At 35.0% G+C, this 23,994-nt stretch overlaps 1 protein-coding gene across 5 annotated transcripts in view; it reads left to right on the forward strand.

Moving 5' to 3' along the window:
- The window catches only part of EXOC6 (exocyst complex component 6), a 101,348-nt gene that overhangs the window by 29,865 nt on the left and 47,489 nt on the right, over nucleotides 1-23,994 (forward strand). For all 5 annotated transcript variants that reach the window (XM_086467412.1, XM_086467411.1, XM_086467414.1 and 2 more), the window contains 12 exons: nucleotides 5,691-5,895; nucleotides 7,091-7,246; nucleotides 7,917-7,985; nucleotides 12,235-12,318; nucleotides 12,412-12,458; nucleotides 12,844-12,964; nucleotides 14,929-15,000; nucleotides 15,673-15,770; nucleotides 16,903-17,008; nucleotides 20,642-20,751; nucleotides 21,792-21,903; nucleotides 23,562-23,696. In XM_086467412.1, coding sequence (XP_086323538.1) covers nucleotides 5,691-5,895; nucleotides 7,091-7,246; nucleotides 7,917-7,985; nucleotides 12,235-12,318; nucleotides 12,412-12,458; nucleotides 12,844-12,964; nucleotides 14,929-15,000; nucleotides 15,673-15,770; nucleotides 16,903-17,008; nucleotides 20,642-20,751; nucleotides 21,792-21,903; nucleotides 23,562-23,696 — 1,315 coding nt within the window. The remainder of the gene's footprint in view (nucleotides 1-5,690; nucleotides 5,896-7,090; nucleotides 7,247-7,916; nucleotides 7,986-12,234; nucleotides 12,319-12,411; nucleotides 12,459-12,843; nucleotides 12,965-14,928; nucleotides 15,001-15,672; nucleotides 15,771-16,902; nucleotides 17,009-20,641; nucleotides 20,752-21,791; nucleotides 21,904-23,561; nucleotides 23,697-23,994) is intronic.

The raw sequence follows: 23,994 nt of genomic DNA on the forward strand, positions 1-23,994 counted from the left end.
TATAGCATCAGTGCAAAGACTTGATAGCTGATGTGTGCAGATACAAGGATTTTCAAAACTGACCTTTCTAAGTTTTGCTGTGAAGCTTTCCTGGAAGAGTCAGAGAGAGGAGCATTCACAATCCTTGTCTCAACAAAACAATGAGGAATATTTATTTTAGGTGAAGATATTTTTTCTTGTAAACCTTCACTGAGGTTTGTTAATGCAGCAAAGCTTTCATTGGTCTTTTTTTAAAAGACCTCTTTTCTTTTAACTTAGTCTGCTTGCAGCCTTTTAGAACATATTTTCATTATTCCATTGTCTTACAGTCTTGCACTATGGAAAAACCTAGCATTTTTAATGTTTAAAGAAAGAGAAGATGAAATGTAGATATTCTGTGGTTTTGGGGGACGTTTGTTTTAGGATAGAGATTAGAATTCCATTTTCTTTTCTCCATGGCAGCTGCCTTTTAAGACAATGCAGGATTTGGGGTCTAGCATACATACTGGTTTATGCTGATGGAATGGTGGTTTACTGAGGAGTCCAAAAAGCCATCTATTGATAGCAACTTTTGATCCATATGAACGTGGGCTACGTTTGAACTGATGACCTAGAGGTGAAAGGCTCTGTATCCTATTTATCTGTCTCCTGAGCCATGGATAACACAAGTTGACAAGAACTATAGTTGTGAGAGGAAGTTACTGCGGAATCTGCTCTAAACAGACACAGTTGGCTGGAAAGAGGTATGGAGGGTTTAAAGTCTTAGCTGAAGAAGCACAACAGAAAGGTGTGGTTTCTCCACTGCTCTCCAAAACACCTAGTGGGGGCTATGCATTTAGACTGAACTACCTCGATCTTTAATTTAAATCAGAGATAAGATCACACATTGTATACAGCTCTGTTACCATGGCCTGTGCATTTTGATATGTGTCTCTGGAGGAAGTTCACGGCTGCTGCAAGTCTTCTTCCACAACAAGTATTACAAAAAATCCCTAAACCTGCCATACAATGAAAATAATTAAATAAATCAATCTGCTAATGTTGTTGCTGAATGTTCTCAAATCTACTGTGGGAAGGACTAAAGAAAGAGTATGTTTTTTCAGAGTGAGCTTTTTGACCTGAAAGACTTGGATTTGTTTTCTGACCTTACTATAATCTTTCCTCCGAACTGTGGGAAAGACAGAGTTGATTAGTTATTTAGGTTACTAAGTCTCACTGAGACAGTCATGCAGCCTTTTCTGCATAAACCTCCCAAGCATTTAAATAAACATTAAGACATAAAGGATGCAAATAGGAAAATTTTGTAGTTGATATAATTACTTCTACCCATATCTGTATGGAACAGATAAAACCGATAGTGATTTGACTTTGGTTTTCTGCATTGTTTTGGAACGGTGTCAAAATGAAGCACTGGATTTTAGCAACTGCAAATCAATACTTCCCAGAGGTACCTGGATCTGGCAAAAAAACCCATCAAAGTATATATTTGATATTGAACTGTCAGCTGCTTTCTTTCTCACCATTCTTACAACCGTGTTTGATAATTTCTGTTTTTAAAAAAATCTCTTACCACATCATTATGACTGAAGAAAGTATTCCACAGATCTTGGTTTTGTTTTTGTTTTTGTTTTCTTTTTTTTTCCCACACAGCAACTCTTTAATCTGATTTCAGAAATACCGAGATTTAATTCATCTTACGGAAGTTTCGGAGTTAGTAGTGCCTTGATCTCAGTTTGTGGTCCGTTGGGGCAACCTATAAAATTGGTATGCTGGGGAAATTTAAAAGTTAGGTCTAGAATTGTAAAGGCAACTAGATTTAAAACCAAAATAAATAAGTAGTTGTTCTTGTGGTGAAAGGTTTTCAATTGCAGTTTCAATATATCATCATCAAGATCTCTGTGAATGTGACTTTTCTGCAGTGGTGTTGGAAAATTCTAACTAACTCCTTTAAATTTGTTTGGTAGAGTACAAAAAGTGTTTTCATATTTACTCAATGGAAAAGTAGTAAGCAGGAATGTACAGTATTTGCCTATGAGGGAAGCACAAAAGTTGGAGAACACTACTATCTTTCTTTCTAAATTACATTTGTTTCCTTAATTAAAATAAAATGAGAATTTTAAGGTTACTGTCTCTCCTCTTGTTTTTTCAGCAGGAAATTTTGGGACATGACTATACTTTTCTTTACTCAAAAGACTTGTATACAAATACATTATTCTCAGTAAAATTCAGAGCCTTTGAGTTCATCTTGCTCCTATTCTGTGTAGCTTCTTGACTGCTCCAGTTTAACTTGATGGGGCATTTTTAGGAAGTTACGGTATTTCTCTTAACTGCCTCTAAATGACCCTCCACTCATAAAAAACTTTAAAATTCTCACTGTCATTTAAAACATAACTTAATACTTTGTGTACACTGAAGTAATGGTCACTTTCTTTTTCTTGTCGGTTTTTTGCATGTTGATGTTTCAAATTCTAATACAGACCTGACTACTTTGTGCCTGAGACTTGGACATTTTGTAAAATGCCAGCTCAATTTTAAATAAGATGATGCAAAACACTACTATTGTCTTCTGAGGTTTTTTGTTGAGTTTTTTGTTTGTCTGTTTTTCCCAGTCCTGCTTCTTGCTGGTTTTAGGAGTTTCCGTTTTTATAGTTCGGAGATGTTAGTAAAATCCATCTTACAGTTTTCTGTTTCTGATGACAAGATGGATCAGTTCTGGACAGTCTTGTCATATGACCTGTATTGGTGTTTCAAGCTTATGTCTTCAGTTTCAAAGCTTACATTATAAACTCTGCATTGGGGAACATATTTTCACAAGATTAGCTCAGAAGACTAGAGAGAGGACTGCTATATTTGTGTGAAAAAAATGACATTGAAGATACTTCAACTCATTTATATACTCACATCATGTGAAATGGGCAATCTTTACCTTATATGATTGGTAATATATGGTGAGAACAAATAATATTGTTGTAAAAATCTTAGCATTGAGTTAAATCTATGGAATGTTTTTACAGCAAAATACACAAATACATCGTTCCATGAAATGATGTGCAAAACTTTTTAGTTTAAATCCTGACCTGCAGATGACTTTCGAATTAATAAGACTTCAGTGCTTTATCAGAACAGATGTTAAAAGGGCAAGATCCTGAGCTCCATATATATATAATTAGTAAGGGACTCTAGAATGCATTTAAAATGGATTATGTTAATTCTGATCTTACAGACAGCAGTCAAAAACCTTCCAGATGAACTAACAGTGTTCTGATAAGCTGATCTGTATAATTTAAATAAAAACCTTTTATACGATTTTGATGCTATTATGGTTTTATTCCCCAGAAGTCTCACCATGTGGCACTCTTGGTCATTTACTATTAAAAAAACCACAAAAGCCACACACAACAAACCCCCAGACTCCTTCTTATCTGCAACATTCCCGTCGCCTTATGTATATTTTATATAAACCAACTATATAATAAACAAAAGCTCCTAATTTACACTTGAAACCTCTTTATTTGCAGTCTCCTGAAAGCAGTTGTGTTCTGGAATAAAAGAGAAGATTTTTCCCATCCTCCAGCTGAATTGTTAGCTTAGAAATGTCTTGATTGAGAAAATTCAAAACAATGTGTTTGTTTCAGAATGGAACAAGAAGTTACGACTGTAGTATTAATAATTCATTATTGCTTGTCTACAGAAGGGGAGCCAGCAGCTTGAATTGTATTTCAGTTTGAAAGTGTTTACTCACTATATCTACAAAGTAATATCCAGAAGCAAAAAGAACTGGAAAGGACATTTTTCCAGGTTTTCTTGAACATTTGAAGGGACTTTGCTCATATTCCACTTTTCCCTTTCAAAATGATTTGGTAATTTTCCAATACTGATTGTGTAGGACTTTCAGGAAGAAAAAGAAACTAAGGTTATATTATGAAAAGCTAAAAATCGTCTAAGGATATTACTCTGTATTTGTGGAAAGAAAGGGTCGGAACTAAGTTAACTCAGTCTGATCTCACTTTTTCTCTTTTCCTGTTCAAGACCAAGCTAGAAGGCATCAGTTCACCTTATTCTGTACTAGTAGGCCAAAGTAAAAGGATTTTTCCAAAAGCCTTCTAGGCTGAGTGGCTGGTAAGAATACTGTGTAAAGGAAAATTATTGTCACATCTACAATTAATTGCTGTCCTACTCATGTTTAACCTGTTCCCTGCATCTCTCTTCAAAAGGTGGTTGACATCACAGATTTGTTGATCCTGGTGTTTCTGTTTATTTCCTTCTTAGTTTAGCCGTCTATCTCAGAATTGGCCCACATGTATTTTGCTTTATCTTTTCAATAAAGTAAAAATTTTCACAAGCATTCTGCTTTAGGAGCCTGTGTGACATTTGAAAATGGAATAGAGAAGGGTATTGACTTCAAGAACAGACATATAGGGGCCTGACTCAGCTCTGAATCACCTCCTTGTGTTCATCTCTGCTGATTGTCAGACAAAGCATGGAAAACCAATTTCCTTCAATTGAAATTTCCTCTTTAAACGTTTCCCTAAATCAGCTGAAAACATTAAAATTTTACTTACATGCTACAGGCCTGAAGTTGATAAATGGTTTTAGCAAGTAAGTCTTTGCCCCACAAACCTTGCAATCTGAGAGAACAGAGAGTGAAGCAGGTAAATAACTGTAGGAATAGAGAGAGTTAATGTCTCAGTATTTGGTAGCTTTCTGTTGTCAAAATCGGTTGGGGCTTTCTTTAATTTTTTAAATTTATTTTGCAGTTAAATAACTTTTTACGCTTAGTTTTAACTTGAGTATTTCTTTAAACTCATTGTTCCTTATGTAAAATTTTGCAACATAGTTATAAATATCTGTAACTAAATAACTGTACAACATCTGCATAGTGTATGGACATGAGAGGAAGTACTTTTTGGTATGGTTTCCCCCCCCCCCCCCCCCCAGGCCATATCTTCCACATTTCTGCTACAGATAGCCTGTAGGCTAGCAGGACATGGAAGAATAGAGAAAATTATGGAGTCTTTGTTGTATTGTTTTTTTAACTGACCTTAATGCTTGTTCAAAGTAGTCATTTTCTTGGTGGGATATACTGTATTTTGTCAAAAGAGTAAATAGATTCGTGGTTTACAGCAAAATGTGATGTACTGCTGGAAAAAGTATTGCTTGAGCTAAGTGTATACATGTCTTTTTCCAGCTAAGGATGATGGAAAGAGGGTGGGTGTGGATGTCTCTATATGTTCATGTATACCTAAAGAAGGCAGATACATACAGGCACTCTTTTGCAAGATTTTTTTTTTTTTGCATTGTTTGGTGCATATGCTGCAATATTGGGTGATGGGCAATTTGTGTTTCAGAAAAAAGGACTCATAAAAACCCCTAATAAATTCAGTCTAGAAGAGGAGGTAGTTGTTGTGACTTCAGTGCCTCCATTCTGCAGGATGCTTCGTGTGGCGTTAGGACTCTGTTGATCAAAACAGCTAATTCCATAGGAGCTTACTTAAAATTTTGGCTTGACTGAGTCACTCCAATAGTTCATTGGGTTTTTTTCCAAACTAAAGCATTATATGGATGACCTTTTGTTTCTTAATTTTTCTAAGAATAGAGTAATTTCATTAGATGCATATTGATTGCATGCATGATAATTGATCTCCTATATTTGACAAAGTATTTTATTAAAATTTTATAAGCTACATAATTTGATTTTGATCTCTTTGTAGATACTATTCTGCTTTGAAAACAATGGAACAGCTAGAAAATCTGTACCTTCCTAGAGTTAGCCAATACCGGTTTTGCCAGATAATGATGGAAAATCTTCCAAAACTGCGTGAAGAAATAAAAGAAATATCTATGTCAGATCTCAAGGACTTCTTGGAGAGTATACGAAAGCATTCTGACAGAATTGGGGAAACTGCCATGAAGCAGGTAAGCCAACCTAACAGGGTGACTTTGGTCCTGTTGTTTACTGAAAATATCTGTGTCAATAGTCTCAGGTTAGCCCAAAAGATTTATCTAAGGATTATAGTCATCATATAGACCTTTGAGTACAGATGGAGAGCTGTGAAATGCTTGTTAACATCTTGGGTAGTTTCTCCTAGACATGAAGTTGTCAGTTCTAGTGGTCCCTGGCTAAACACAGGAAGCAGCAGTGTGACACCTCAGTAGAATCAACCTTTCTTTCCAAATTTATATCTATGTCCTAGACAAGAAGTAGTTCCTTCCCTGGGAAGGAGAAATGCTGTATATCTCAAGTTGCAAAAAACTGCACAATACTTTGAGTAGTCAACTCCTAGACAGGCCGTAACTCAGCAGCTAGTACACCAAAAGAAAGAGCAGCCTATATGGCCAGCTGGCAAGGATGAATAAGACTGAAAGAAGTGCCAAGATAACTGCCTAGTTCTTTCTAAAGTACTGCTAATACAGAGGACTGAGGTGAGAGCCAGGAGGAGACTGGGACAGCTGGAGCCCTTGTCTGTTCCATCACAAAATAATCTGTCACTTCAAAACACTGATACTAGGCAAGCTTTAAAGCAGCTAATGGTTTTAAAATTTATTTGGAGAGCAAGTAAAGTTTTCATTTGACTTTTTGTTGAGCAGAGTTCAGGTTGGGTTGCCATTTTGTCACCTAAGGTTCTTGTAAAATGCAGCATTGGTTATTATAAATGAAACTTAATCACAAGATTATACTGTGCTGCCTTGTTGCATTTCTTTCTGTACTAAGGACAATATAGTACATTTGGCTTCTGCAGCTGGTGTCAGTAAGGTTTAGCTGAAGACAGCAAACAAATAGCTGGAAACTGTGTGATAACTTTGCTTCATTTAAATATTGATTCTCTATTTGCAGTTTATGATCATGGAAATTACAGATTACTTTTTTTTTCCTAACTTTAAAATTTTATTCTGGGGATTAGGGAAAAATTATGCAGAAATTAGGTATTGAACTCATTTATCATTGCAAACTGATTAAAGACAGAATCATTGGTGTAGGTTCAGGACACATATCTTGCAGCTATACTGATGTGTGTTCAATAGCACCACCTGTTTTTCATGTCATAGCATATACCCATCAGTGATGAAATTTGCATTACATCCTTCTTTATTGGTACTACTCTTAAAACAGGCACAGCAGCAGAAAACCTTTAGTACTACTCTTCAGAAGCAGAATAATGTAAACTATGGTTGGAATATGCATTTAGGTAGAAGCAGAATTTTGGAATCCAGGAATGAAATTACATTGAAGCGAACATTTGAAGAAGATGATGAACATGAAGAAGAGGTAACTTTATACTAAATCAGTATGTCTTACTTAAAATGAATTTTTTAGGTTTGTTGGACAAAGCTTGCAATATGCTGTCTATAGATGGTCAACGTTAGTTTAGGAAGAACCAGAGAACACCTTCAAGGGACACCCGTCCAGATCAGCATTTTAGGGGGACAGTAGTGCCAAAATATTAGTTGTATTAATGCTAGCTTTAGCAGCATGTTTAGGGACATTCAATTGGATAGAACTTGTAATTATTTGGGAATTAGGTTGCAACTTAGGTTATACATGACATGCCCACTGTAAATGATGTGTGGCCCACTGGAATATTCTGCTATTGCTAAAGCCAGTATTTCTGTGTTGAGGACTACAGCTTGTGTTAGAACTCTTTCAGCTATCAAATACTCAGTATTCATAAAGTGAATAAAACTGAGTATTTAGACCTTTAAATCTGGTGCTCTGAAAACACAGTGAAAGGCATCTGGTCTTGTAACACAAATAAAATCTGGTACTGTAGTACAAAGTGAGGGGAGAGTCAAGTGATTAATTTACTCTTTTGTGAGAGAACCCATCTTTTTTTTGGGTCCTTATTAAGTTGAACAAGTTCTGTTGGTAATGTATCACATTTTGCGGACTACATACTTTTGATGCTTTATATAGTTTTCTTTTTCCTTTCCTTCTTCAGGTTTTAACTGCCCAAGATCTTGTAGACTTTTCTCCAGTCTATAGGTGTTTGCACATCTACTCAGTTTTGGTATGTATTAAGGTGACCTCAAAAAGATATTTTACTTTTTGAAGTTGAATGTTCATTTTCGTGTTTTTCATACTCTAATAGTTCCAAGCAAGCAAGCAAGCAAGCATATTGCTTTGAGTAGTAGTAGTTCTGGATGAACCAGCTGAATAGCGTATGGATACTCAGGGCATGACTGCATATTTTATATGCGTAATAAAGGACACACTGCAAAACATGAATAACGTAAGTGTTCTTAAGAGTGTATGTAAAATATGCATGTCTGGGGAACTACAAAAGTGCTGATACCAATATTGAGGCAAAGTGTTCCACGTTACCCAAATATTTGGGGGGATATGATCAATATTACAAAACATAGGAATATTCAGTCTGAATCTTGTGTAAGCAAGCAAAAACTGGAGATTGTGACAGGCTGTGCTCAGGCAGATTAGGTTGGATTCAATGGCAGAGACACAATAGCCCATTTTAGCAGCTGTAGAAGAGATACAATGCACAAGCTAACAAGGACAAAAACTTCTGGAGGGTGTCCTGGTTTGGCTGGGATAGAATCATAGGCCAGCCATGCTAGGCAGGCTCAAGTCAGCCAGGGCAGCTGACCTGAGTCAGCTACAGGGGTAGCCCACACCATCATGTCATGGTCATTATAAAGGGGGAAGGTTTGCTAAGGAGAGTGAGCTCCTGTGGGGTTCCTGCTGGATTCCTTCTGCTTCTCCTTTGGCTGCTCCTGGCAACTGGATATACTTTTCGCTGAGTATAACTGTGTATATCTCTTGGTATTGGTGTTATCTCATTAAAATCTGTTTCACTTCCACCTGTGGGTCTGCGCTCCTTTTTCTCAATTCCCCTCCCTGGCTGGTGAGGGGTTGTCAGATGACAGAGCAGCTATTACAGTTTAGCGCTGGATACAGCCTAAATGTAGATGGGGGGAAGCTTGGTAACAAATTTTTTATTATTTTTCTCACATTTCCTATGTCTCAGTTACTTCTGAAGTCAGATTACTTATAGAATAAGTATTAGGGGCATACAGATGAAGTACTTTTGAGTATTGCTAATCCTACAAGCATTCAGGCTGGGTTGTCTCTTTTTTTTTTTTTTTTTTTTTATGGAATCCTTGCAGCTGTGTAACATGGAAGCTTATATCTTGAAATAGTGTTTGAAATGTTATTTCACTGTTACTTTTTTTTTAAAAGAAGGAATCCGAACATTATTATTCATTATAATTATAATTGACATTATAATTATTCATCTCAATGAAAGAACAGGAGGGACAGAAAGATAGGTTGCCAGAACTGTTAAAAAAAGAATGGACCATTTCTTTTTGCAGAGGAAATTTCTTTTTGCAGAGGAAATAAGTGTGAAATAACATATAAAAAGGAATGTGTAAAGTTAAATCACCAGTTGACAACATCTGTTTATTCTTCCTTTGGTACAATAAAAGAACAGAAAGTAAAATAGATAGATGACATTTAAAATAACACATGCTGGAGCACCTCCTCTATGAGGACAGGCTGAGAGAGTTGGGGTTGTTCAGCCTGGAGAAGAGAAGGTTCCAGGGAGACCTTATAGTGGCCTTCCAGTACTTCAGGGGTCCTACAGGAAAGGTGGGCAGGGACTCCTTATCAGGGTGTGTAGTGATAGGACCAAGAGGTAATGGTTTCAAACTGAAGGAGGGAAGATTTAGATTAGATATTAGGAAGAAGTTCTTCACTACAAGTGTGGTGAGACACTGGAACAAGTTGCCCAGAGAAGCTGTGGCTGCCCCCTCCCTGGCAGTGTTCAAGGCCAGGTTGGATGGGGCTTTGAGCAACCTGGTCTAGTGGGAGGTGTCCCTGGCCATGGCAGGGAGGTTGGACTAGATGGTCTTCAAGGTCCCTTCCAACCTAAACCATTCTATGATGATTATATTTTTCACTTTGACAAGGATCCTGATGTTGGATCCATGATCCAAGGATATGCTTTTTGGGTTTGCAGAGAAAGTTTGCCAACTTCCAAATTTACTGGAGACAGAAAAAAGCTTGGGGTGCTCTCTGATATCAGAAAAGGGTTGTTGATGTCTTCAGAATAGGGTTTCTATCTTTCCTGACAACATCATCTAGTTAATAAGCCGTGGGAGCTTTACCAAGAGTTTTGCCTTAGTGACTTCTTGGAGTCATTCTTGTTTGCCTCCTGTTGTAAATCATCTTTTCTGGAGTTTGGAGAAATTCATGATGACAGCAAAGGAGGGGAGTTGATACCAGATGGGTATTCATTACATTTCTATATTAAGGACTTACCTCACAGCAAATGTCATCTTCTTAGTGAATTCTCTCTCTGCTACAAAGTTGTAGAAAAAAATATTTTTACACAGGGCAGAAGTTTTCTACTTTGCTTCTTCATATTGAAGAAGAAAGTAGGATTTTATGTACCTCAGGATACTGCATAGCTTGTGATTGCAGCCTGGTGGTTGCAAGATTCATACACACCAAACATAGACTGTATTTATTGACAAGTAATCTTTCTTTAGACTAGAAACTTCTGGGTGATAATATATGGGCTAAAAAAAGCTCTTCATATATGTGAAATGCTCTATATTTAAATTCTGGTGAAAACACTCTTGATCCGTTTGGTGTGTAATGTTACCTTTTAACTAAATGCTATATAGCAGTGTAAAATCAATGTAATAATGGTGTGAAACAACACTTGATATATGAGCAATATTCCTAGAATTTATAACCCTATGTGAACTGATTCATTATTTCTATTGATATAAACTCATGAATTTTTGGAAGCTAGGCAAAACAAATGCATTGCTTTGGTGTATTTTATCTTACCTTTCCTTTGCTTATTCAGTGAGTGAATAGTCAGGGTTGTTGCTATATTCTGCTGATTGCTTTAGAACATCTGTTTGAAATAGTTGTTATGCCTGAATTGCTGATCTTACCTGCATAGGATAGTGTGGTCTGTAAATAATCATAAGATATTTTACATCTGCATTTTTGGTGTGGATTTGGGAACAGCAGCTACTCTTTTTCACTTGAGAAGCTTGAGTCAGGACTGGGTGGGGATTTGACAGTGGAAGTAGAGTTCAGTAATGGCTTTGTGCATCTGAAAACTGCATTGAGTATTTAGGCTGGAGGTGAATGGTTAGTAAGTCTGATCAGTGTGATTAGTATGAATTAGAGCACAGTATGTAAAATTCTACTGCAACAGAAAATGTTCTAGTAAATTTGCATCTCAGTTCCAAGTGTCTTTTTTTGGTTTTAAGCCAAGTCTCTTTTTTACTTCTAGATTTTGTTAGGTTAGCAGTATTTCTAAATATGATGAAATATTCATTGTGAACTTAAGATATTAAATTTAAACTTTCTTTATTATATCTTATAAAGGAGTTAGGTAAGTAATGCTGGCTTAGTAATATACACTCTGTAATAATTTGATTTGAAGATTTTTTTGAAAGCCCAAGTAATGGAATCCTAAATAGCACTGGCCTAATAATAGGCTCATGATGTAAAAACAAACCTTAAAAATGCTAAGCTGCTTTATTCTGCTTGCATACAAGTTACATTGTGTTTGGTAGGTAGATGAGTCAATGTAGCACTGATTTCAAATGGACAGATGGTTTCTACTGAATGGTCATCTTAATGAGATGGGTAGCATGTCACTTGAATTCCTCACAATATAATCATTAGGCACAGAGGGTATTGTATTTTTAAGGACCGTGATGGGAGAAAAATCCAAATCCACATTGTATTTACCAATTCCAAAGAGAATAAGCAAATATTAAATATATCTCAATTTTTTTTTCTAGAAAAAGCTAATGCAGGCAGTGTTCAGATGTATCATATATTCACAGAAATATTCTTGTAACTTAACTTCACAGTGCAGTTAGTTTCTTGCATAATGTAGAGAAATATTTTAGGAGACAATGAGTTTCAGTTATAATCAGTAATATGCCTTGTCTATAAATAGTAATATACTCTGAAAGCTTAATTTTAGAAACATAAGTATTACTTAAAATGCATAATACTGTTTGACAAAATGTAGGCACATGAGCAAAATTTTTATTTACAGTACGTTCTGTAGGCTACTTTTAAAAAAATATATAATTTCTGCATAGTTCATGCATGCAAAAATTTGCTGGTGACAACTGGAGGTCTATGTGTGGAATAAATGCAAAATATGTGGCTTAGTTTAAGACAATTCTACCCTTAATTTAAGAAGTCCCTTTTTCATACTGAGACAATGTTCTTCTTTTAACTACTTTTGTCTTTTTTAGGGTGATGGAGAAATATTTGAAAATTACTACAGAAAACAAAGAAGGAAACAAGCAAGATTAGTTCTGCAGCCGCAGTCAAACATGGTAACCAATACTTTTGGTTTTGCATTGACTTGGGTTGTAGCTAATACTTAGTGATATTTTTATTCCTAAACTTGTTTTCTTTTTCACTGAAAGCATGAAACAGTAGAAGGCTATAGAAGATACTTCAGTCAAATTGTAGGGTAAGTTTTCTAAATGAAGCTTTATTTCAGTTTTACTATATTCATCCTAATTCACCCTCTGTTCTCCCATTGTCCAAAAACTTTCTTCTGCAAGATTCAGTTTCTGCACAAATCATGTGGGTGGTTGTTGCTGGGTAGGAGCGGGGAAGAGCATCTGGATCCTACCACCACAGTCCCCACAAGGACCCTCCAGCAGCCTGGGCTCCAGCTGGAGTGAAACAAACGTTTCACATTTTGACTTCATGCTGGACAAAGCAGAACACCAAACCTACCAAAGTGTCATTGCTCGAGTGGGGAAGGGTTTGACTATGCTTGTGTATGAAAGGGTAGAATTTGCTCTAATATTAGAAAACAACTTAATAATTTAAGCATTATTTTGTTTCAGTTTCTTTGTAGTAGAAGACCACATTTTACATGTAACCCAAGGGCTGGTAACGAGAACATATACCGATGAACTCTGGAACATGGCCCTTTCCAAGATCATTGCTGTTCTTAGAACACATTCAGTAAGTGAGAAGTCTTATCTGTATTGCAGTTTAAATCGTCTTACTTCAGAGCTCTGTATATTTAAAGCTGGGATAGTAATAAAGTGAAAAATTACACCTCATCTTTTCTTTTCCTTGTGATTAAAAATTACTCAGTTTTGGGAGGGAGCCTGCCAAGCTTTTGTTTTTCCCAACAGTATCAGGCTGTGATCCGCAGCCATGGGCTATTTGCATAATCCTCCACTGATTTACAACTCACTGGGTCTTCCAAACCTTCTCTTAGTCCAGCAGTTTAGAATATGCAGAGTTAATCTGCTGTTATTATTGCAATCCTTCCTCATTAGTCTCAACTGACCTCTTCATTAGATCAGATTGAATAGTTCAGCACTGAAAGCACCACCAGGAAATAGTTCCTAATTATCATTCCAAATGCTGTGTTTCCAAAATAAACTCCAACTGCAAAACCCTTAGAGCTCTCTCTTCAATGCTGTAGTAGTAATATGTTTATGTTGAAGTAAAGGTATTAGAAAAATTCTGTATCAACTCAGTATTTCAGTACACTCAAAGTGTGTCTCCTAAAGTTACATTTCTACCTTAGCTGCAGTGTTGCTGAATGGCTGCATGGTATTTCTTATTCCTCTGTGAAAACCAATGGAATACCAGTGTTCACTCAGACTGACAGTAAATTTCTTCATAGTTTACTATTGGTGTAACTTTTACTGTCAGAAAAAATAGAAGAGTTTCATCTTTTCCTTTTTAATGTTTGGTAGAAGCAGTTCCTTTATGCAATATTATTTTTAGTTTTATTACAATTGATTTTTAATTCACGGAATGTTTTACATTTCATATAAACTGAGGAAAAATGGGGAAAAAGTTCACATTGCAACTATAGTTTTATAGGACCTTTACTGATCAGTGGTACATGAGATGTTCTCATACTTTTTTATTCATTTGAGAGAACCAGGATATATTGAGATATATTCAGCATATTTTTAAGCTAAATACTTTGCAAGTTAATTGTCTGTGTACGGATTTATACATCTATGTAAGAATATGGTAATTTAAGGAGTAAAAGTAATCTCTAAAGAACTCCTCAGTGTCTTGTCATGTAGTTGATCACTATTTCTTCTCAAAATTTATAACTCCCATCAAAACCAATTCTATCACAGTCTTTTTCTAACATCATCCTGGTACAGACTAATGTTTAGATAGGTGTATGTTGTCTTATGAGGTGTTGTAAACCAAACCCTTAACTTAATTAAAGTATGCTAAGAGCAAAAATTAAAGAAAGGCATATATAGTCTCTAACCAATACTATAGTCTCTAACCAATACTATATTCTCCTGCTGCTTAAAATGATTTTAATATAAATATTTTTTTACTTTATCCGGTATTGCAAATAGTGAAGCTGAGGTGAAAGCCTTAGTTGTATGACTCCACACCTCTGAAAATAAGTTATTTACTCTACTAAATGACTTAAATTTTAATGTCTTGACTTTTTACTATGAAATTTGTGATTTGAACTTACTTTAAAAGTATTTTGTACTGTTTTCCCCATACAGCTGAGAAACTGTCTGAGGTGGCACAGATAGCACTAGTTAGACCCAGGCTTAGAGCTCAAGAGAACGTCCTTTGGAAACTTCTCTGATGTTGATTTAGCAAAGCATTTTGATGTGTGTTTATATTCCACTGAAATAAATGTAATTTGCTGATTTTGAATCTCAGTACAATTTACTGATATTTGTTGAATCTCACATTTTAGTTTATTTTTTCTGACCTTTTGTACTACTGATAGTTCATTTAAAAATTTGTCATACTTCTATGTAGCTGGACTAAGTGAAGACAAGTGAGTCTAAGTTTCACTAAGGCAGGCAGTCAGGTAAAGGAATAAGGCTGGAGAGTTTAACCTGCTGTGCTGATGTTCTTTGAAGACATATGTCCCATATGTTAAATCCTTTATCAAAACCAGAATTTCTCACTTTCAGTCATATTGCAGTGATCCCGACCTTGTTCTGGAACTGAAGAATCTCATTGTAGTATTTGCTGATACTTTGCAGGTACATACTATATTAGTAATTTAACTGAAATTCCTAGAGTAAAATTTTTCCTTTAGGTGAGTAAGTGCAGTGCTTTGGGTTTTCCTGAATCGTGTATATGAATCAAGAACAAAATTACGCAATGTTTAAAAAAAAAAAAAAAAAAAGTATTTCTTGCCTTGGTTCCTCCTTTTCAGTGTTATCAACTTAATGTGTGCACTCTGGGCTATCCAGCTAGCATCCAATTACTCATATCTGTGCAAAATTAATGATAGCTTTGTAATTTGTGTACGTTTTTGTCTTTTGTAAATGCTTTACTTCTGATCTTACGCAAGAGCAGCATCTCAGTTATTAACTCTAGCTGAAAGACCAAACGAACATTGTTGGCAAGTATTCCTGCAATGTTTAACAGACTGATAAAAAAGATTAGTTATATGCATAAATAGCATGTTAAAATGTTATAGAGAAATGGGACAAATTTCTGCTTGAAAACCAAAAGCATAGAATGAAGTATTTGGTAAGAATTTAATATATAATCTTCTAATTGTAGTAGAGTGTTTAAAGTGCTATAATTTGTTTTATAGAAGTGACAAGATTGAATAATAAGTCTCATCTCAGAGCCCTGAAGTGATGTGATAGAAATTGAGTGTATTAGTTGTTGAATTATTTACTCTTTTCATTTTCATACTTTAGGGCTATGGTTTTCCTGTGAACAGACTGTTTGATCTTTTATTTGAGATAAGAGACCAATACAATGAAACACTTCTTAAAAAGTGGTCTGGATTGTTCAGGTTGGTATTTCAAAATAATTGTGCCTTTTGTATTGCATCTATTGGTTTTTGTCTAACTTGAAGTTTTTTTGATAGATTTGTAATTCTGGAAGAATTACATACGTACAGCATTATGTTGGATTGGGTTGGATAGGACTAACACATTCATCACGTGTAACTAATATTTAGGAGAAGAGCCATCGCGTACTGCTTCTGTAGTTAATGGGGTGAGGGAAGGTCTTCAAAGGGACATTGTTAGAGAAGCACGAGGGAGAGACATCTGTTTTTCTTTATTAGGAACCTAATAACTCTGTGCTATTGCAATAGGGCATTAGATTCCTAATTTAGGTTGTCTTAATGTTCACAGTTAGCTGACATGCTTATCTCCCTGATAGACTACTGACATTGCCAGTACATCTTCATGGGTTTTTTCTCATGCAGGCTGGTTTCCACCTATTCCTTGGAATCATTTGATTGAGTAAATTGTAAACCCATGAATACGACAGCCTGGGACTGTACTCCAAAGCCTGTTTGCAGATAGGATGCGATGTCTAAATATGCAGAAATTGTTTATCATAAAATGTTACATTGTATTACAGAAAAACCTTAAAATGAAATTGACCACTTAAGGTTCTCCAGCTCTCTAGATTCTTAGCATAGTTGTTTGATTAGTACTAGTAGTCCAGAGAGAACTTAAATAATGCCATGGCCATACATCTAGTTGAAATTCTCTGAATCTCCATTGACTATATGTAGCTGTGGTACCTAAGTGAGACACTCTGAATATCTGCTTTAGTGTAGGCAAAGTGTAGGCTACTGTAATTAATAAGTATCTCATTACGGTTTGCCCTGGAGTAGACCAGTTGATCTTAAGTTCCTTTGCTGTATTATGCTTTGAGTCATACATATGGAAACGCTTTCAGCTGAGTTTTCTCTGTGATTAGACACAGTATAAAGAGTTAGCATATACAAGGTACTTTCAACTAAAAATAGTTTGGATGTCTGAAATTATGATGATTGCAGCTTGCAACTTTTTGAAGCTGCACACCTAAATATGGTAGTAAAATTTATATACATTTACACATTTTAATGCTAGAAAATACTGTAAATAAGTTATATGTCCTAATTTTTTTTTACTTTACTAATTCACTAGGGATATTTTTGAAGCAGACAACTACAGCCCTATTCCTGTAGCAAATGAAGAGGAATACAAAATAGTTATAAGCAAATTTCCTTTTCAAGATCCAGAACTTGATAAGGTAAGGAAAAGTTTTATGTCATGAAAGCTTGCTGAAATCCAATTAAGGACACTTCACACAGTAATGATTTTTATAATTAAAAAGTAATTAAAGTTTGAAAAGCTAGGTAGATTAAGAGGCTAAATCACCTTTGTGTGTAATTATCTAGTCATAAGTAAATATGAAAATTAAAGCTTTAGTCATTTGCTGTGATGTTTGAGTGAATAATGAAACCCATTGTTTTGTAAACAAATTAATAATACAGCTTAATTGCTGCAGTCTTTATGTAATTACAATACAGTCTGTCTTTAGTTAAATTTTGTTGCAACTCATTGGGTTTAGTAACTCATATGCTGTAGTATTGCAAAAATACGTGTAAAACAGGGATCAGTTAGAGACAACAACTTTTGTGTTTCACTGTTAAATTAATTATTCGTGTTTGAGTGTGTGGGACAAAATAAATGTGGAGGGACTAAATAATTCTGCTGTGCTAGTGTTCCACTAGGGTATTCTTTCATAGTCTCAGCCATTCTTCGCGACAAACTTCTTTCATGGAAAGGTGATTAGTATGTTCTGCTATTCAAATATGGTTTTGGTAATACTGATGAAGAAATAACAGGCTCACAATGGAGTCTATAGAGGGGAACTAAATCTATGAACCACATGACAGTGGGAGTAACTGTTGTAGAGGGAAGCTGGTTTATACATGATCCATTGCTACAGATATAACAACTTTTTAGTTTTGTAGGTAATTCCATGATTCAGCAGGGATTTACCAGGCAAATGTAACAGCTGCATGTCATTAATACAGTATTGCAGTGAAGATGAAAAATTTAAGGTGGGTTTTATGCTGATTTTTTTAATAGGACTCCAGAGTGCTTTCTGGATGTTTTCCTCTACTGAATTCATTTACTTGCCCATTATAATACTAAAACAAGATAAACAGAATGGAAATCCCTTACAGTGTTGGAAATATACCACACCCTGGATATTATTTAGCATGAAATATTTTGCTAATAAATTGCAGAGATTTTTAGGTTGCACTAAATAATTTTATCTGCTAGCCTCTCTCTCTCTCTCTCTTTCTCTCTCTCTCTCTGGTGTATTACCATGCATGAGGGGACATTACTCATGTGGGCGTGTGTAGTTACATGTATGTATGATTAATACAAAGCTTTGGCTCCTATTTCACCAGAAGGGAAATTTATGTTCTGTACCGAACAATTCTCATTTTGGTTTTTGACACAGAGAGGGGTTTCTATTTCATAGTGAGCAGCACTTTTTTTTGGATATTTTATGGGGAGAATCTCACTGATGCTTAGTTTTTGGGCTGGTGAACTTGAGAGTAAAGCTGGGAATCAGGTTGGATTCTGTACCCAATTCTGTCATTGACTAGCTGCGTGGTGTGGGTAAGTCAATTCACATCTCTCTGTCCCTGTTAATCCATCTCTAAAGCAGGGAAAAAGGTTTTTTTATGTATCTCTGAAAAGAGCTTGAAACCTATATGTAAAGCAGAAAGACATCATTAGAAATAAGGCAGTCAGAGGGTTTTTTTCGTTGTGTCCTAGCAATTTTTGAAGCAGTTCAGTTGACTTCAAATTTAGCAAAGGGGCAGAAGTCTCGAAGGTAATTGAGTTCCTAAAAGTTTTGTCAACTAGGCAGTGGAATAGAGAAGAAAGAATCATTAAGTATCCTTGTTGAAAGAAAAACTGTAGTGTTACCTTATGTGTTACTAGACAGTAGGGAATCCACATGGAGGGGAAACTTTATAAATGCTCCAGCCTCACTTCTATTGGTTGCTGTTTATTATCTCATCCACTTCACCTCTCTGTTGTTGCCTCAAGCTGTAAGGCACTGGGAAGTCCTATTCGGTGGGTTAATTTAATCTACATTTTGACATTTAGAAAAAAATAATAAAAAAAATAGATGTGTAAGTTCAGGCTAGTTGCTGGAGAAGCCTGTGTAGTTGATAGAGAGGAAAAGACACCCCAGAGGGCTAATTCCATTTGATGCATCTCTGATGCCTTTTACAGATTAAGGGGAATTTCACCTTTGAAAATGTCTGTTTCTCTCCACCTAGTATAAAAAGAGATGAGTATGAGTGAATGTCTCATTCTTAACTGTAGGTTAGGATGAATCACCTTCACATTTTACAGGTAAGTTTATCATAGGAGTTGCTTGTAGCACATTGGGCAGAATTATGATCCGAGCCTACTAGATATTTAACATAGCAAATCCAATCTGACTGGACAAAACAGTCTTGTCTGCACTGTGCTGTTTAGATTAAATATGCCAAACTGTCGTGGTTTGGTTATACCATCTGATATTAGTCCCTTTCTGTATTCAGAAGTGAAACAATCGGTTGTATCTCTGTCGTTTTTTTTTTTTTTTCTTGGTGCATACTCTAATAATCAGACAGAAAGTGTTGTGTCCTTCCTGTATTGGCCAGACACTGCAGAGGACAAAGAATTACTTCTCTTAGATCATTTGGTATATGAAGGTTGAAACTCAAGCCCTGCTGACAGAATATTGTGATGATCTGAAATAGCTGTATGTAATAGCACTTGTTTTATCTGTAAAAATTAATTGCATTTAAGCAATTAAATGATGAATACATATTTGTGCTCAGAGGGACACATATTTGAAATTAATTTTATTGTTAAAAGAATGTTTACTATCATTGTTGAATGACACAGAAGCCTGACACTTACACCACATATTTATGACACCACCTAATCTTAAATAAAGAGATATGATCAGGAGAATGGCAAGGTGATCTGTTTTGTCTTGGTTTTTGTAATATAAAAATGTTGAGCTGCTGTCGATTAATGCATTGTTGGGTTTTTTAAGAGAAATGGAATTCTCCAGGGATGATACCAGTCGTTAATTGTTTTCCTCATGCATTAGTAATAGAGTAAACAGAAAGTTAATTGTTCTGCAGATTAAAAAAACTATGCGTTCAATGCAGAAATATCTGTTTGGTATTTGTACGTTCAATTGAATTTGTTTTTTCTTTTTGTCCTCCCAAATACAATATCAGCTTTAAAATTGAAGTAAGACAGGTGCTTTTATTATTACAGACTACTAGTATTTCTCATATGTTAATCCACATTGTTGAAAATAATTCAAACTGCTTTGGTTTTGTGAGCCGTCAAGAGAAAGTAAATATATGATAGTAAATATACTCACCTAAACATTCTCAAGGTGCTTTGAAAATTCCAGATGTATTGAACTTCTCAAACTTTTTTTTTTTTTTTTTTGCACTACTTTATTTGGAAAAAAATTGTTTGCATTTTTGAACTTCTCATCCCACTTACATCTATCTTGTTAATTCAGAATAAAAGCAGTTTGAGACCTGTTTTTCAATGTGTGTTTGTAAATCGCTTTCTACAGAGGGATCTTAAATTACATAAAGTCTCCAAACTTTGTTGCAATTTAAATAAGTGATAAAGTTCTATTTTGCTTATAAGCTGTTTAAACAGATGTAGAAGTCAGCTCAACACATACAACTTTGTATTTGATGAAAAACACAAAAGCTTAAGATAGATTAAAATAGTGATAGTGTTAAGTGGCTTTCTAATTGTTGTGTTTAATACCAGGCTCTCCTTAGAATCAGTTTCAAGTGTAAGATAATACTATCTTTTATTTTCACAGCAGTCCTTTCCAAAGAAGCTTCCAATGTCTCAATCAGTGCCTCAGATTTATATCCAGGTTAAGGAATTTATTTATGCAAGCCTTAAGTTTTCAGAGTCACTTCATCGCAGGTAAGCTTAAAGTATCAGGAATATGTAACTGTAACTTCCAGGTGACCTAAAAATATATATTAAATGAAAATACATTTTCTTGTGTACTTGCTAGCTGTGCTTGCTTTATAGTTTACATATATAATATATATATAAAATATAATAATACATATATATTTAATCTATTATTCCAATCCTATAGCATATATTTCATATGTGTATATATATATTGTATTCAAGATGTGTATGTCTGTATAGGTGAACGTAGCTTGGTATGGTAAGCAGTCTAAAACTGTTCTTTTAAACAGCATTGACTGGTTTGAATAATCTAGAGTTTTTATTTATTTGACAAAGCATGTAAGATTTGAAAAATATACTCTGATACTGACAATTTCAGAGATAATAGTGTAGCATCACTGGATACTTTGAACAGGCTTTCCTTTCTCAGTGTTTTGAGTTTCCTTAGCAATGATTTCTCCTTCAACAAGACGTGCTGTCTGCATGCTCGTTCCATCTTCCATCCCACCATTTTATGATGGAAAACATCACAATTCTCCCCTCCCCTTTCCTTTCCTCTCTGGTCTTCAAAAGCTTAGTTTTAATTACATAAAATAACATTCACTGATCTGAAATCTGGAAGGTATTCGTGGCTGGTCACCCTCTTCTGCACTGTTAAAGATGTAAATGACTCGCTTTCACACATTCTTAATTGATACTGTTTATAATTTACACGTACTAATGAGTGCATGTTGACCTCCTTAGTAACTCATTAAAACCCACAAATTACTCTTTCCGACTGCTATGTCAATAAACATGTCCAAAATCTAAAAATAACAGATTTTGCTTCAGTGTTGAAATTCAGTTAATGGATAATTTGGTAAGTGAAAGAGGTGTTCTGTGTGTTAGATCACAGAAGACTTGGAGCAACCGCAAATTAAATGCACATAGGGAATTCTCAACATGAAAAGTTCCCTTTGTGGGGAAAAAAAAAAAAATATTGAGTATTACTGTCAAAGTATTGTGATGTACCACATAGTTATAAAAATAAACTTTTTTTTCAGCTCAACAGAAATAGATGATATGCTCAGAAAATCTACAAATCTGCTGCTTACAAGAACTCTAAGTAGTTGTTTACAGAACCTAATTAAAAAACCTCATATAGGTTTAACAGAGGTAAGTTTTAAAACACATTACCCAAAACTGTGGTTTTTAAGACAATTTGTACTAAAACTATTCTTGTAAATGTAGATATACTGTGGTATTAAGATTTGTGTAAAAAAAACAAATAGTCTTTGCTTTAAAATTGAAAATTTAAGGAGGTGAAAGATGAAGTATAAAAAAGCATCAATATCTGTTATATAAATAATAAAAATACAGTGTTGGGTCTAGTTGGGAGTATATTTACACAGAGGTGCCTTTTGAGAGAGATGACAATGAAAGAGTTCTGTCTCCTGTATGATAAACAGAGATTTGCAAGAGATAAGCCAAAGACTCATACTTCTTTGGTTGCATACAGAGCATGGTTCATGTGTTCTGCTCCTGTCTAGCAAGTAGTAGCACAGTGTTGAGTTTCTTTTTCTTCCTATTGAAAAAAAGAAAGACGGAGGGGGGAGAGAAAATCTCTCTCACATGAACTGTGTAAAGTTTCAGAGTAAGCCTACTAGATCAAGAAATCTAAAATCTCAAGTTCACGCTACCACATATAATTTTTTCTATCGTAGTTGCAATTAAAATATTTTAGTAGGTTTGTGCATGTTGTTTCTTCATCAGGACTCATGGTTTAATTTGTTTATTGGACAGAATAAGACAGGGTGAGACAGTGAATAGCTCTGAACATTCACTTCAGGTATGTGCAATGTCAGGAGACAGCAGGTACCTACAGAAACATGCTGAACAGGACTTACACTGTTGCATTAGAGCAGTGTTATGTCATATTGAATGTTGTTTTTAAACTGCAGGAACCTCTTGTATAGATGAAATCAAGAAGAATAAGCTGAGGAAAGAGCTCTATAAATCATATATTGTCATGTTAGTAAGACAAACCATACGATTTTTTTTAACATGTAATTTTCTGTGTTCTTGAAATTGGTACAGGAATGTTTTCAAGGATATGGAAATAAACTCACTAGTATTTTTTGAGGTGTTTTATTATCAAGTCAGTATGCTTTATGAGAAAAATGTTTAAAAAAGCCCCTTATTTTACCAAGCATTATGTTAGTGTTCACTAAAACAGACAGTATGTGGTGAGAATTAAGATATAATATACTGATATTTCAGTTACTATGCATTATGTACATTGTCTGTTTTCTGAACCGAATGCAAATGTAGGTCCTGCTTATAAAAACATTAATGTCGTGTACAAGCACACTATTACCATTGTTGGCGGTGGGGTGGCGGGAGAAGAGTTGACAACCTTATTTTTTAAATTCCCTAATTTCAGAATGCATCACTCTGCAGACAATATTGTGAAATATTTTTTTTTTACAGCAGTAATTTTTTAAAAATTATTTTTGTGGTACAAATCAGTGACTTGTTTCTGGCAATATATTTTCCTTTGTTTTTCCTTTTTTAATTCCAAAATATCAATTGGATTTATTTCACTGAGTAGGTGCCTGCAGTCTTAATTTTTAAAATGGCATCATTTGTATGTAGTATTACACCTCAGTGGTATTTGAAAGCAAACTTGAAAACTAACAGGTAACAGGTGGTAACCTGAAATACTGCAATTAATTTCTAGTAGCGTTGTTGCTGAAAGAAGTAACCATTTACAAAATCACATTACAATGGGTGTTACAAAAAGGATTTTTATGAGGATTGTTTGTCTTTTATAGCTTGTTCAAATCATCATAAACACAACACACCTGGAACAAGCCTGTAAATACCTTGAGGATTTTATATCTAACATTACAAATATTTCACAAGTGACTGTTCACACTGCAAGACTTTATGGGCTTTCTACATTTAAGGTATGGTATATATCATCTGTTATATGACTGTCTGAAAAGTTACATTAAAATCACTATAAATGAAGCATTTTAAAACAAAAGGGGGTGAGGGCAAAGGGCACGCTTTCTCATTTTTGACTCTAAACAGTTCTGAACTGTTAATTCAGTCATAACACTGAGCAGATAAACACTTTTTTATGTTATTGGTGTGATCTGAAATATGTCAGTATGTGAGAAGCGTTAATATTCTCTTTCAGATGCATCTTTTATTAAGTTATGAAATGATAAGCTAAGCTTACCTGCACCTGAAGCTTTCAAT

Source organism: Leptosomus discolor, chromosome 6 (genome assembly GCF_034619465.1).
Source record: "Leptosomus discolor isolate bLepDis1 chromosome 6, bLepDis1.hap2, whole genome shotgun sequence".
NCBI classification, from domain to species: Eukaryota; Metazoa; Chordata; class Aves; order Leptosomiformes; family Leptosomidae; genus Leptosomus; species Leptosomus discolor.